Genomic DNA, 14,697 nt, shown 5'->3' with positions numbered 1-14,697 from the left:
GCAGGTAGGATGCTGACTAACTAAGGAGATGATGACACATTGACCTAAGCTAATGGAGTTACTTAGGAGTCAGAAAAGCTTTGAAATGACCAATCTCCCTGAGAACAAAGGGTGTGAGAGGACACAGGCTTGGGAGCCAGCCATACCTAATTTTTTTGAGTCCACATTTTGCCACTTTCTAGCTATGTGACCTTGGGCGAGTTATTGCACCTCTCTCAGGCTCCATTGCCCTGTCTATTAAGGGATGAATGATTCAGAGTGAGGTAGGTTAAGCAGTTATCCCATAACCACCTCAGAGTAGTCCCACCTCATCTGTTCACTGACCTATAGCGTTCAGACAAGAGTTTTCACTCCAAGAACTACTCGAAGTCTAATCTGTTTGAATTTCCAATAATCTTTGAAAGTACGTAACGAGGATAGAGAACCATTTACCCCCACTCCATTAATGGAGTTCTACTGAATTATGCTTTCTTGCTGTTGGCTTGTAATGAGAGATTGTCCAGGAAAGAAAGCCATTTGATCCCATGTTTAAAAAAATAGATATTAGGGCGCCTGGGTGGCTCAGTTGGTTAAGCGACTGCCTTCGGCTCAGGTCATGATCCTGGAGTCCTGGGATCGAGTCCCGCATCGGACTCCCTGCTCAGCAGGGAGTCTGCTTCTCCCTCTGACCCTCCCCCCTCTCATGCTCTATCTCATTCTCTCTCTCAAATAAATAAATAAAATCTTAAAAATAAAAAAAATAAAAAAATAAAAAAATAGATATTATATACACACACAGAAAAAGAATAGATTGTTTAAACTAACGTTTAAGTGTGGTTATAGCAGAGGCGAAGTGAAAAGAACATAACATCATTGAAGACAAATGAGGGGAACCAAGAAAGACAGTGAGCTCTGAAGAACTGAGGCTTCCTGCTATTTGCTGTGATATTTCTGAGGACTCTGTTGGCCATCAACTGTGCTATCTCTGGGTTCAGGGTCGGAAAGAAGTTTTCCTTTCCTGAGGTATTGATTGGTACTTACGTACCAGACACTCTTATGTGGAACAACTGATCATGTTCCCTTTTCATAAAGCCAGCCAGGAAGCTCAGAGCTGATTTTAGAGTACAATCTTGATAGTAAATAGGATTTGCTTGCATAGGTTTTGCATATTAACCTTACTGTCAAGTCCATTTTACTTCTCTGTCTTTATGTTAATTTTCACCTTTTCTTGTAATTTCTGTTGCTTTTTTAAAAATAATCTTTGCAAGTGTTAACCTTAAAAATAAAATGGATATTTTACCAGCAAAAAAGAGGTTTGTCTAGGAATGGCAGAGAATTGCAATTTGGGACACGCATGCTATAACAAAACCATAGGCAAGTCCCACAGACAAGGGAGAGGAACATTATGGAGAAGGAGGAAGTTGGAAGGGGTTGTTTGGAATGAAAGTCCATTGGAGAGAAGCAAGAGTTTAGGGTGATGATGGCTCAGTGGCTAAGTTGCAGGGGTCGTGGATTACTTGTAGGAGATGCAATGTGCATCTTTCCCTGTTGGGATCTGTAATTGATGGTTCTTTCATTTTGACAGTTCTGCTGGGGTCTGTAATTTTCAGTTGCTCCTGTAATGGATGTTGGGTGGTAGGGCTCCCTCTTCCTACCTCTCCTTCTGTCCTCCTGACTCCACTTTATTGAGGTCTCCCTTTATTAATTTTCACACAAAATAAGTATTTGTAAGAGAGGTGGAAGTTAAAAGACGTAAATAAATAAATTACAGTCCTTTAAAACACCAGGAATCCCCAGAAAATAGGACAATATAGTACAGTGCTTGGTATCCTGAGCTACATCTGGAGTAAAGGAGTATTATTTTCATTCCCAGCAGTGCAGATAGATATGCTTTCTTATTTTCTCCCATTTTTTTCTTTTTAAAATTGTTTCCCTGGAGCATTACTTATGACACATAGGGTCACTTTTATGGGGTTGCTCATTGCCTTTCTGATGCATTGGGTAAACATTTTCAGACCTGTGCTCTGTGTCAGGCACTGTGCCAGGCCCTGGGAATATTGTATTGGGGTGATACATTGACCAGTGACCAGGACCAACAAGGTCTATGTCTCATGAAGCATATTCTGTAGTTGGAGAGACCAACAGAAAACATGAAAAGAAATAAATGGATAACATAATTATCTATTGCAAGTATTAAGATGGAAACAGAACAGAGCAGCATAATAAAAGGGTGGATGACCACATTATGCAGGAGGGTGAGGGAAGGTTTCTCCAAGGAGAGACATTTAGTTGACATTTAAGCTGAGACCTGGAGAACGAGAAGGACCAGGTTCTGTAAGGAGAATTGATGGAGACAGAGGAGGAGGCCATGGTGAGCACCAGTGTGTTCGGGTAGGAGAGCATTCTGCATGTCCTGAAAACTGCAACGTGGCCCCTGTGCCTGGAACAGCCACAGCAAGTGAGTTGATGTAGCCGGAGGAGCTGCGGAGGCCAGAACTCGCAGCCTGTTCTTGGGACCCGATGTTCTTTTTCTCTGAAGTGGGTAAGGTCTTCGTACCATTACTCACAGGTGTATTAAAGGTGGGAGAATAGCTCTGAGGGTGAGGGAATAACTTCTGGGAACACCTGTGGGATAAAGAATGTGCGTGTGCGCGCGTGTGCATGCCAATGTGTGTGTGTGTGCATGTGGGTGCCAGCGTGTGGGTTGCAGGAGGAGTAGAGGGAAAAGAGGACAACAGGGTGGTGGTGATGGTCTGCTCTGACTTCTGAGCCTCTGGGAAGGGGGAGACGTGGCAGTCAGGCATTCTGCCTATGACGTCTCTAGGGCATACTCTGTTTAGATTGAAGTCCTCCCTATACCAGCGCTTACTTGGCAGTGAGAACCTCTGAGAAGGTAGAACCAGATCCCAACTCTAGGAACATTATCTTCACAACATCCCTAAAATTTAATGAGAAAACAGAGTTTGTTCACCTTAGACCTCCCCTTAATTGCCCCCTCATTGGCTCCGTGTCACTAACAGAGATTAAAAAACATTGGGAAAACCTTCTGGGACTTGAGCATTTTGGAATCTCTTTTCAAGTCTTTTGTTAGCACAGCAGAGATCCTTTTGCTTCTTTTCTAAAGTTAACATTTTCAGTGCCCTCCCTTTCTATTCACGTGTTTGGTTCTGCTTCTGCTTTGGTTCTGAGAGCCCTGAATGAATGTTCAGTTAGTTCTGTGTTCCTTGCTCTTGCAAGTGTAGGTAGAGCGCTTGCTGCCCCATGTCCCTCCTTTGTTCACCGTTTGGAGACTAGGACTGGTGACATTCCCTTTTGTAGAAGTAAAATCAGGGGAAGCAGCTTGCAAATTTAAATTGCCTCCAGTGTAACTCTTACACTTATTTAAAAAAAAAAAAAAAAAAAGTAACATTATTCATTCCCTAGAGCTCCAGACTGCTTTACTGAAAGAAGGGAGGGAACCCACTCCAGAGGAAAGAGGCTCCTGGGCTTTCATTCCTTGATGGTCTTCTCTTTACATAATTTTGGGGAGCATGTTGGGGAATACTCATTTTGCCAGGCCACAAACATACCTCAGTGCGGGAGAATAAATGGAGAGCAGTGTCTGGAACAAATGCTTGTCTTAAAGACAGTTTATGAAATGCCAGCAGATGTCAGTGTGCCCTTGCCATTTAATTTTTTTTCCCTTTTAACTTTTAAAAGCAACATTAATTATTTTCAGTACTTAAAAACAAAACGAAACAAAACAAAAAGCATATTCTCATACAGTCATCAATTAAGAGACCATGAAGAAACATTTTTTTTTTTTTTTTTTAGGTCTGGGAGGGAGACCAGCAGAACTCATTTCATAAGGTGAATCCTCTAAATCATCTAACTGTGTGATATAATTTTGTCTTTTCCCAGAATAGTGGTTTCAAAATTCAAAGCCTAGTGTAGATTTTATTTTTTTTCCCTTCCCTGCAAGCCATTGTTCAGAAACTAATAATAGCCCAGGATCCAGCTCAGCTTCTGAGAACCGACTGGCTCTGCTAATTGATACAGCTCTTCATTCAAAAGCTGGAGTTTGCAAAGGGGGGTGAGGGGAAAGGTTGGGTAGAGTCTCAGAATTTGTCATCTGAGTTATAATGAGAACCTCTTGCAGTTTTTGTTGTTGTGAGCACAACAAACTAGGTGATAATAGTCAGCTCCTCTGCAGACATTTTTGGATTAAAAGTTTGGGGCATCTATACAGAAAAAGATTTGACCAAATGATTTAAAATTACTCATTTTTAGGCAAGGGATGATTTGCTAAGCGTTTACAAAAGTCAAGTGCAAAAGAAATAGGCTAGTTTTGAGGCAGGGAATAATGTATTTAACAGGGCATATTTGATGCTTCACTTTATTTAATAGTTTAGATTAAAATGGCATAATACTAAACAAAAAATGCAAGAGTATGCTGAGAAAAATATATGCCCTTCTCCTTGCCTTCTCTCACCAGACACAACTACTATTATAATTTCTCATGTATCCTATCAGATTATGCAGATACACACATTTACACCAATAGAAGATAACATAAGATATGCATAGTTCTAGGGGCGCCTGGGTGGCTCAGTCGGTTAAGCGTCTGCCTTCGGCTCGGGTCATGATCCCAGGGTCCTGGGATCGAGCCCCGCATCGGGCTCCCTGCTCGGCGGGAAGCCTGCTTCTCCCTCTCCCACTCCCCCTGCTTGTGTTCCCTCTCTCACTGTCAATCTCTCTGTCAAATAAATAAATAAAAATCTTTAAAAAAAAAAAAAAAAAAAAAAGATATGCATAGTTCTACTCTTTGCTCATATTTTTCAATTTAAAGATATATTTTAGGGATTATTCCGTATCCATACATATATATCTCTCTCCTCCATTTTGTTGATGGATATATAATATTCCATTGCCATATTTACCCTCCATTATTTAATTGGTTTCCTTTTGCTGGATATTTGCATTATTTCCAATATTTTATTATTTTTTAAAGATTTATTTATTTATCTATTTTTAGAGAGAGAGAGTACACGCATGCATGCCCATGCATGGGGAAGGGCAAAGGGAGAGGGAAAAGGAGAGAAGCAGACTCCCTGCTGAGCGTGGAGCCCAATGCGGGGCTCCATGTGGGACTCAATGGGAGGCTCCACAGGAGGCTCAACCTCAGGACCCTGAGATCACCACCCAAGCCAAAACCAAGAATCAGGTCCTCAACTGACTGAACCACCCAGGTGCCCCTCCAGTATTTCATTATTAAACTGCTGCATTGAATATCCTTGACCACTACCATCACCTACACCTGTAAGTTTATCTATAAGATAAATCTGTAGAGATGCAATTGCTGGGTCAAAGGAGATGTACCTTTAAGGTTTAGAGACATGCCAAATCTAATGCTTTTGCTAAAATGTGCCCTTGTGTCTTGGTGGGTGAATGGAGTTTAGATGAAGCCATAGGGTGGTTCTGGTTCTGATTTTGTGGCCTTGGTGCCAGGCACGTGGCTATTGTTACACATTGTTTACCTGATGAAATATTTTGAGGTTCTTGTTATTCCTGTTTTTTGCTAACACTTTATATCTGCCAGGTATTTTGCTAAGAGATTTAATTTCATTTTCACATTTGGTCCTGTGGAGTAGACCCTTACTCTCATCCCAATTGCAGAGATGGGACGTGAGGGCTGAGAGAGGTCATGTGCTTTGCTTAGGGTCAGATGGTTGGTGGTGAGGTGGGGGTTTCATACTCAGGTTCCCCAAGTTTAACCACCGTGCTATGTGCTGCAGTGTGTTTTGAACAGCAGAGAATATATTGTTTACTTGTACCAGGGTTTAACCTTGACACTGTTTCACTATTGACATTTTGGGTTGGGTAATTTTCTGTTTTGGGCAGGGGGGGAGGCTGTCCTGTGCTTTATAGGATGGTTAGCAGCATCCTTGGTCTCTACCTTTTAGAGGCCAGTAGCACCCCCCTCCTCCCATTATGGCAATCAAAAATGTCTCCAGACAGTGCTACGTGTCCCTGGGGCAGGGGTAATGTCCCCATTTGGAAACCACTGATTCAGATAAAGAGCAAATGTACTCTGGGGACATATTGTAACACTAGGGACATGGATTTGAGGAGACATATAGTGACTGATGTCAGAGTATCTTCCATTCAGTTGTCCCTGCTCAGGGACACCCATTTTTGTCCTACTCATGGTAGAGCAGGTAGGCTGCCCCTCACCTTAAACACCAGTCAAGGAAGAAACGGGAGGGTATGCTTAAGCCACTGTCATGCTCCGCTCGGATCACAATAATGTTTCCCAACAGGACTTTCTCTTTTAACATGTAGTTTAGAAACATCCATGAAAAATTGCTTGGTAAAATAGACTTTTAAAAAATCATGCTCTCAAGTACAGCCCAGCTTATATATTATACAGTCTTTCTGTTTGTGCATTTTCATTCAGTGCTCAGTAATGCTGTACATCACAATGGAAAGCATGAGGCCTAAGTGACAGCACCCCCCTTATGTACACATGGCAGACACTGATAATCAATTCCTTCCCCCTCATCAGATACACTTCCTTAGAATCCTCAATACATCACTTTAGGCGTACACTATCAGCCAATTGGAATTACTATGTGAAATGAAATTTATTAGCTATCCCCATTACACGGTGCCTTTTTGGCCGAGAAGGATTACGCCTTCCAAAGAGGCAGGCTTATCATGAGGTATTAGCTTATTTTTCAGTTACTTCGAGAAAAGTACTTGATGGATATGAAGAAACATCTATTCTTAAGGCATCTGGAATTAATATCCTGTTTTATAAGAATAATTGTGCAGCTGGGTGTGCATCTATATCCCGGGCATTTTACATATGCTGCCCTCCTGCTGATTGTTGTTTGTATTATAATATCCTTCTCTCCCCCACCAAAAATAGTCCCCTACCTTTAAAGCTCCATGAAGCAGCCAACCGAGGGCGAAGTGAAATGCTTTGTGTACAATGAGAACCGAGACAATTCCCTTAGCAAAGGACATTCAGAAGCTGTGGGATATTACTGGAACTGTGTCACTTCCCAGCATGGTTCATGTGCGGAAACCTTATAGAGCAAAGGGACTGGACCATCCAAGACTTCCACGAGTAGAGTCTTATTTACAAAGGCACCGAGGTCACGTTGCTCTGGGAGGGGAACCTATATTTAAGATTTGAAAATGCTTTTAGGGGGCATCTTACAACCATCCCTTCAAGAATAATGTTTTACTTTTTTGCTTTTTTGGGGAGACTACAGGGATTTCCACAGAATTGTTTGCATAAATTTAGTAACTTAAATTGCATGTAAATACCCATCACTGAAATAGTTTGTAACTCGTCTCCTGTTTCTGATTCTAGGAAAACAGGTAAAAGTAATTCTGGGAGGACAAAGGCACTGGGTCAGAGGGCATCTGTTTCCTTCTTTGGGCCTGATGGGAATGTTTCTCCACTTTTAGATGGCTTAGTCTCTGCGAGATAGGGACAAATAAGACAGATTATTGTCTCATGTTTCCTCTTCTCAGAAAAGAATTAAAAACTTGGGGGCCACTCATGGGCCTGTAGTGGCTTACTGAAATTGTTTTGCAAATGGTAAGAATGAATATTTTTATCTGGCCATGAAGTCCATAGCTTTTTATTTTTAAATCAGATAGATTCTCAGAGGGCTGTGGCACACAAAGAAAATTAGGAGCCCACCTTTTTAGAACAATAACTGTCACACCTATTTTACCATGACCTGATTAGGCAGGGAAAAAGAACCCTTCACTCTACCTGTTTTAACTTTGTGGTTGAATTTTGGGTACAGAGGTGATGGGGAATGGACAAAGAATTCAGTGGCAATGTTGAAGGTTCATGAAGCAACCATATTTGATGAGAAACATGTATACCTCTGACTTAGCAGAGGGAATATGGTGTTTATTTGAACCACAACCTCTGTCTGTCTTAAAATCAAATTACTGAGAAATCATCAGCCAAAAATAGAGTTAATGCTGAGGTGTTAACTAAAATACCCATAAGAGGCGCCTGGGTGGCTCAGTTGGTTGTTGCCAACTCTTGATTTCGGCTCAGGTCATGATCTCAGGGTCCTGGGATTGAGCCCTGTGTTAGGTTCTGCACTCAGTAGGGAATCTGCTTGAAATTCTCTCTCTTCTTTTCCCTCTGCCCCTTCCCCAACTCTCTCTCTCCTTCTCTCTCTCAAAATAAATAAATAAATCTTAAAAAAAAAAACACCCATAAGACCCATAGTAACAAGGTCATAAAGCATCAAATGGAATACCACTCAACAACCCTGATGATCACACAAAATCAGAAAGTCCTTCCTGAAAATTGCAGGAATTACAACCATGTGCATGGGTATCTGCAGGAAAACATTTGCAACATTTCTGTAAGGTTCTTGATGGCTAGACTTATTAGTACAATGTTAATGATCATTTTCAGTAAACTTTAGTGGGACCTGTGTTTATTTTTCAATACTACTACTTCAATAGTAAAATACCATTGGTATCCATTGGTCACTTGTAAAAACATGAAAGTTTGTAGAATGCATTTCAGTGGTGCATAATGCTAATGAGATGAATTCTGTTTGGGCTTAAGTTCATGGCCCATGGTGAAGACTCTCTGGGCCTGTATACTCGGGCATTGTAAATCCCACTCTGGGGGGTTCGGGAGGATGGGAATGGAGAACTTTCCCATGGGATCTCCATTCTACAGATTATTCCATTTTATCAGGAAGGCTCTGAAAACCATATTTTCTAAATTTTATTTTGTAAATTATCAACAGGCTTGAGATACATACACACACACACACACACACACACACGTGTACAGTATATACACATGCATTCACTTATGAGCATGTTGGACCCAAATCTGTATTTATGTCATTGTGTATGTCAATTTCCCTATCTGCACAATTTTAAAATATCACTGTTTAATAAAATGTAGTGGTCTTTCAAATTCTCTTCATTGGTCAACCTGTTTTGAGAGCAGTCCATTAGCTATTCCCTGTTTAGGCAATCTATATATTTATGAGGCACTTAGTGGGGTCTTTTGTGACCTGCTATTTTATTAAGCAAAATAAGTTCATTTAAGTGAAACCCATTTTGTTTGCTTTAGAGCTTTGATTCTTGACTTGGATGAATTCTGCAGAAAAACTAAGAATTATTTACCATTTGGGTTGGATTTGTGGTTATCCTCCATATTTGAAGTCACAACCAACAATCCCCACAGATTTGAATGACAGTGGTTTTCAATAGGCACAGATTTCATTGGACCCTTGCCAAGAGGCATCTTTGATTTTCTGTGCATCAATTTTTATATGTGGACAAGCAACATAATATCGCACCCTAGCCAATGTTCTCTGCTCACTTCATGCATCCTGGTTTGCAAAAAAAGTAAAAAAAAAAAAAAAAATGCTGAATCCCACAGAAAGTTTCCACTTCCCAGACCAAGCTGTGCACATAGCAGGGAGAAGAGACCAGATGGCTTGTGGGCTGAAATCAGCGGAGAACCAGCTGGGATGCATGAGAGGGCATTTCCTCCTCTACTTCCCTGGGAACATGGTCAGGGCAAGTCCCGGAGCTCTGATCAGGACAAGAGATGTCAACGTCAAGACCTCTGTCTGGCTCACAGGACCCTTGGACAAATCCGAGTTGGATTGGAAGCTGGCAGAAAATCTGAGGATGAGCTTTTAGTTTCCTGCTTACTGAAAAAAAAAAAAAATAACATGCCAGTGTGACAGAAGGTTCTAGGGTAAAATGCTGATGAACAGGAAATAACCATATTTCCCTGTGTTAGCACCAGCTTGGAGACTGAAGTTCTGTGATGAGGGCACATGGTTTGGGTGGTTTTAGATCCCAAAGGAAAGCATTTTTTTTCCATTTAAAGTGAAACCTTTTTTTTTTGCCACTGAATAATTAGGCATTTCTTAGACTGCCAACTTCTGAGACCGTGATTCCTAACCCCAGTTTTGACACCAGCATATTCAGTTATTTTGAGGAAAGCTACACATTTTTCGAATTCACTCATCTCTGATCATTTTTTTAAAAGTACTTTTATGGCTTTTTCTTTTTTAGTTAATGTTTTAGTTAACTACTGCTGCATAACAAATTAACCAAAAACATAACAGCTTAAAGCAATAATCATGTAGCATCGCAGTTTCTATGGGTCAGAAATCTGGAAGCAGTTTAGCTGGGTGGATTTGACTTGGTCTTTCATGAGGTTTCAGTCAAGATGTTGGTTTGGGTGCTGTCATCTGAAGGCTCAGCTAGGGCTGGGAGCTCTGCTTCCAAGCTCACTCATGGCTTAGTTAGGAGACCTTAGTTCCCTGATAGCTGTTGGACAGAGACTTTAATTCCTTACCATGTTATTGTCTCTCTGTGGAGTTGCTTATAACATGGCAGGTTTCTTCCCCTAGAGCAAGAGATGAGAGAGAGCCAGTGAGAGAGAGCCAACCAGAGAGAGACCTGATGACTTTTTTTTTTTTTTTAATAGTTTCCCCTATTATTAGCATATGGCATAGGTGTGGTACATTTGTTACAATTGATGAACCAATATTGATATATTTTTATTTACTAAAGTTCATAATTTACATTAAAATTCACTCTGAGTTGCACAATTCTACAGGGTTTTGAAAATTTTTTTATTGTGGTAAGGTATACGTAAATTTACTATCTTAACCATTTTGGGGTGTACAGTTCAGTGGTATTAGGTATATTCATAGTGTTGTGTACCCATCACCACCATCCATATCCATAGCTCTTCTCATCTTACAAAACTGCAACTATACTCATTAAACAGTAACTCCCCATTTCCCTTCTCCCAGCCCCTGGCAACCAAGAGTCTACTTTCTACTTCTGTGACTAGAATCATACACTGTTTATCTGTCTGTTGCCTGGCTTATCCCACTTAGCAAAATGTCCACAAGCCTCATTCATATTGTAGTATGTCAGGTTTTCCTTCCTTTATTTATTTATTTTTTGAAAGTAGGCTCCATGCCCAAAGTGGGGCTTGAACTCATGACTCTGAGATTAAGAGTCACATGCGCCACCAACTGAGCCAGCCAGGCACCCCTCCTTCTTTTTTAAAGGCTGAATAATATTCCATTGTCTGTACATACCACACTTTGCATATTCATTCATTCATTCATTGGCAGACACTTGAGTTGTTTCCACATTTCAGTTATTGTAACAGTTCTATTGGTTTTGACAAATGTGTAATGTCATGTATCACACACCATTACAGTATCAAACAGAATTGTTTAATGCCCTAAAAATCCCCTGGGCTTCATTTCCTTCTCCACAGACATGGGAAACCACTGATTTCTTTTTTTTTTTTTTTTTTACTGTTTTGCCTTTTTCTAGAATGCTGTATAGTTGGAAGCATGCAGTATGCCACCTCAATAGTTTTTATGATAAACCTCTGAGTCACACAGCATTATTTCTGCCTTATACTATTTGTTAGAAGTGAGTCCAGCCTACACTCAAGGAGAGGGTAATTAAGCTCCCCCACTTAAAGTGGGGGGAAGATGAGGAATTTGTGGACATATTTTAAATTGCCACAGTGAAGAAGATGAGACAGTAAATGCTAGCATTTATTGAGCATCTACTGTGTGTTGGGCACCATGCATAGTGTTTAATATGCACCATCCTTCTAACTCTTACACTGAGGCCATTAGGTTGCTGTCATATATATCTCCATTTCTCAAATGTTAGAACTCTTCCTTTCCCATGTTGCACATCTTTTTTTTTTTTTTTTAAGATTTTATGTATTTATTTGAGAGAGAGAGAGAGACAGAGAGTGCATGAGCATGAGTGGGGTGGGGGAGGGGAGGGCAGAGGAAGAGGGAGAAGCAGGTTCCCCATTCAGCGGGGAGCCCAACACAGGGCTTGATCCCAGGTCCTGAGCTGAAGGCAGATGCTTAACTGACTGAGCCACCCAGGCACCCCAATGTTGCACATTTTGTTAGTAGAAAAGCCAGGATTCAAACTTTGGTCAGCTTCACACAAAGCCTACATTCTGAAATTATGTTGCTTTCACTTAATGTAGGGGAAATCTAGGTCAAAGCCTTAGATTTAGGGGACAAAATAACAAAAAATGTCAGGAGATGCCACTGGGGGACAGTGTCAGACAACTTCGTTACCTCTCCAAAGACATTCTTTATCCTTCTCTCCACTATATTAGTTTCCTATGACTGCTTAACAAATTACGACAAACTCAGTGGCTTAAAACCACACAAATTTATTATTTTAAAGTTTTGTTGTTCAGAAGTCCAACACAGATCTCACAGGGCTAAAATCACAGTGTCAGCAAGGCTACCTTTAGGAGGCTCTAGAGAAGGACCCCTTTCTTTGCTTTTTCCAGTTTCTAGAGGCTGCCCATATTCCTTGGCTCATGGCCCCTTCTTCTATCTTCTGACCCAGCAACATTGCATCTGACTCTCTTCTGCCTCTCTCTTCTACCTTTAAGAATTCTTGTGATTCCATTGCACCTGACCAGATAATTCAGAACAAATCTCCTTATCTTACTAGCTGATTAGCAACCTCAATTCAATAAGCGAACTTCATTCCCTTAACTTACAAACCTAATACGTAGGTACTCACGGCCTTCTGGGATTAGGAGGTAGAAATCTTTGGACGGAGCCAGTGTTCTATCTACCAAGTCTACCTGCTCTTTTCCCAGGAAGCTGATAAATAAGGACTGTACTCACGACTCCTTTGCCCTTGGATTTTCATTGGAGTTCTGCTTATGGGGAGTTTGGGCAGGAGGTTAGAGGGATGGCATTGAGTGAGGTTAGGCATTTACTGTTCTGACACCCTCCCTGAATGCACCCTCCCAACACAGGTCGCTGCTCCAACTCACTGAGCATTATCCTTTCCTTCTAGAGACCCCCTTACTGTTCCTTCCCCTCACCCCCTTTTGGCCTAGGGATGGTAACAGCCATGCTGTTACTAATTTGGGACTGCTGCACATCCTGTTTGGTTTTCCTACACTCTGCCTACACCTTTGAAAATAGTACCTCTGTAAGTAAAATCTCCTTAAATAATCCAAATTTGAGTATGCCATCTGTTTCCTATGGAGAACTTGACTGATATAGCGACTAAGGATATTCATATTTAAAGTAAAAAAAAAAAGTGTTTTAAATTAGGGCAAGCTGAATCTTTCAAATCATGATACTTAACCCATTGACAAAGATGTTAACATGGAGCCAGAATCCTGGGGTGGCATGTTGCTTTCAGAAACCAAGTAAAATTTCCACGTTGAGGCAATGCTTTTTGACTACTTAACCAAGAACTTTTTTATGATGTTGAATGTTCTCATTTTGAGTTCTCTCATGGTGTCTGTGTTACAAAACGTAATGAGCTGAAGAATCTCCCCAAATTTTGGTGGGTTATTGTCCTTGTCTTAGAAGACCTGATTCAAATTTAAAAGATAAAATTCATTGTTTTTAGAATCCAAACAATTCCACAGGTGAGCTAATGAGCTAATTACAGATAGCAGTTTGAAAACATTGGCATTCCACAAGTAAACAGCATCTGCCTTTGATTAAGGTGTGAAATTTTAAAAAGGTGTGAAGTTATGGGTAATATCTGAAGATGTTCATGTACTTCAGGTGGTTTCCTTTTTTTTTTTTTTTTTTTGAGTTGTGGAGGAAATATAATGAAATGTCTTTATATATGTGTTTCTATGATAACCGTGAAAACTAAGTAACACACACCAGGATACTCCCTTGGTGTGATAATCAATCTCAGTTGCTTTTCCCATCTGGGGCATTGCCTGGTCCATTATTCCCTGAGCTAGGACTTTGTCACTATTCCCTCATGTTTGTGCATCATTGTTTTAGCTTTGGAATAATAGTTCCCTCTGCATCCACATACACAGAATTTGCAAAATTTTGAGATGGTTGTCTTTATGCTATATCAGTGGTTCTAACTATTGATTGGACATTAGAATATGTAGGAGAGCTTTAAAAAGTACCAATGATGCCCAGGCCACCATGGCCCCAGAGACTCCAATTTAATGGTTCTGGGATAGGGCTTCTAATAAGCAGCCAAGGTTCAGACGAGTGGAACTAAAGCAGGGCTTTCAAATTTTAATGGGCACACACATCACCCGAGAATCTTGTTCAAATGAAGATGCAGATTTATCAAGTCTGGGGTGGGGCCTGAGATTCTGAAATTATAAACTCCCAAGTAATGCTGATGCTGCTGATCCATGGAACACCCTTTGGGTAGTAAGGAGGTAGAGCATTTGGGTCGTTACTGAGAACTTCTTAGGATGGCTGAATGTTAATATGTGGGTCTTTGGGTACTTGAATCAAGGCTCAGAGAGTTCTCTAAGAAGTAGGAAATTATCATTTAATTTGGGTTTCAAGGTTATAGACTCGGTGGAGTCTTCGATAGGAAAACACAGCCAAGCCTCTTCATATGCAGTTCATTCATTCATTCATTTAGCGAATATGTAGTGGGTAGCTATTGTACACTAGGCATCTTTCAGTCATTGAAGATAAATCAATGACAAAGAGAAATGAGGTTCTTGCCCTTGTATATTCCAGTGAAGGAAGTAGAAGGAGATACTTAACAAATAAATATGAATCAACAAGAAAAGTAAAGATGGTGATATAGACTGTGAAGAAAATGATGTATTAGGGAGTTACCTTAGGTGGAGGGTGTGGGTATGGAGTTTAATTTGCTATGGATAGGACTCTGATGGCTCAGTCA

The 14,697-nt window shown here is 40.7% G+C and overlaps 1 protein-coding gene across 18 annotated transcripts in view; it reads left to right on the top strand.

The window, feature by feature from the left end:
- Positions 1 to 14,697, top strand: part of RBFOX1 (RNA binding fox-1 homolog 1) — a 1,991,091-nt gene that overhangs the window by 613,036 nt on the left and 1,363,358 nt on the right. For 13 of the 18 annotated variants that reach the window (XM_078074844.1, XM_078074845.1, XM_078074837.1 and 10 more), the window contains one exon: positions 3,793 to 3,828. The exons of the other annotated variants lie outside the window; for them this stretch is intronic. In XM_078074844.1, coding sequence (XP_077930970.1) covers positions 3,793 to 3,828 — 36 coding nt within the window. The remainder of the gene's footprint in view (positions 1 to 3,792; positions 3,829 to 14,697) is intronic. 18 annotated transcript variants of the gene reach the window in all.

This window comes from Halichoerus grypus, chromosome 6, assembly GCF_964656455.1.
Source record: "Halichoerus grypus chromosome 6, mHalGry1.hap1.1, whole genome shotgun sequence".
NCBI lineage: Eukaryota > Metazoa > Chordata > Mammalia > Carnivora > Phocidae > Halichoerus > Halichoerus grypus.
Note: the sequence above shows the minus strand (reverse complement) of the source record. Positions and strands in the feature narration are given on the sequence as shown.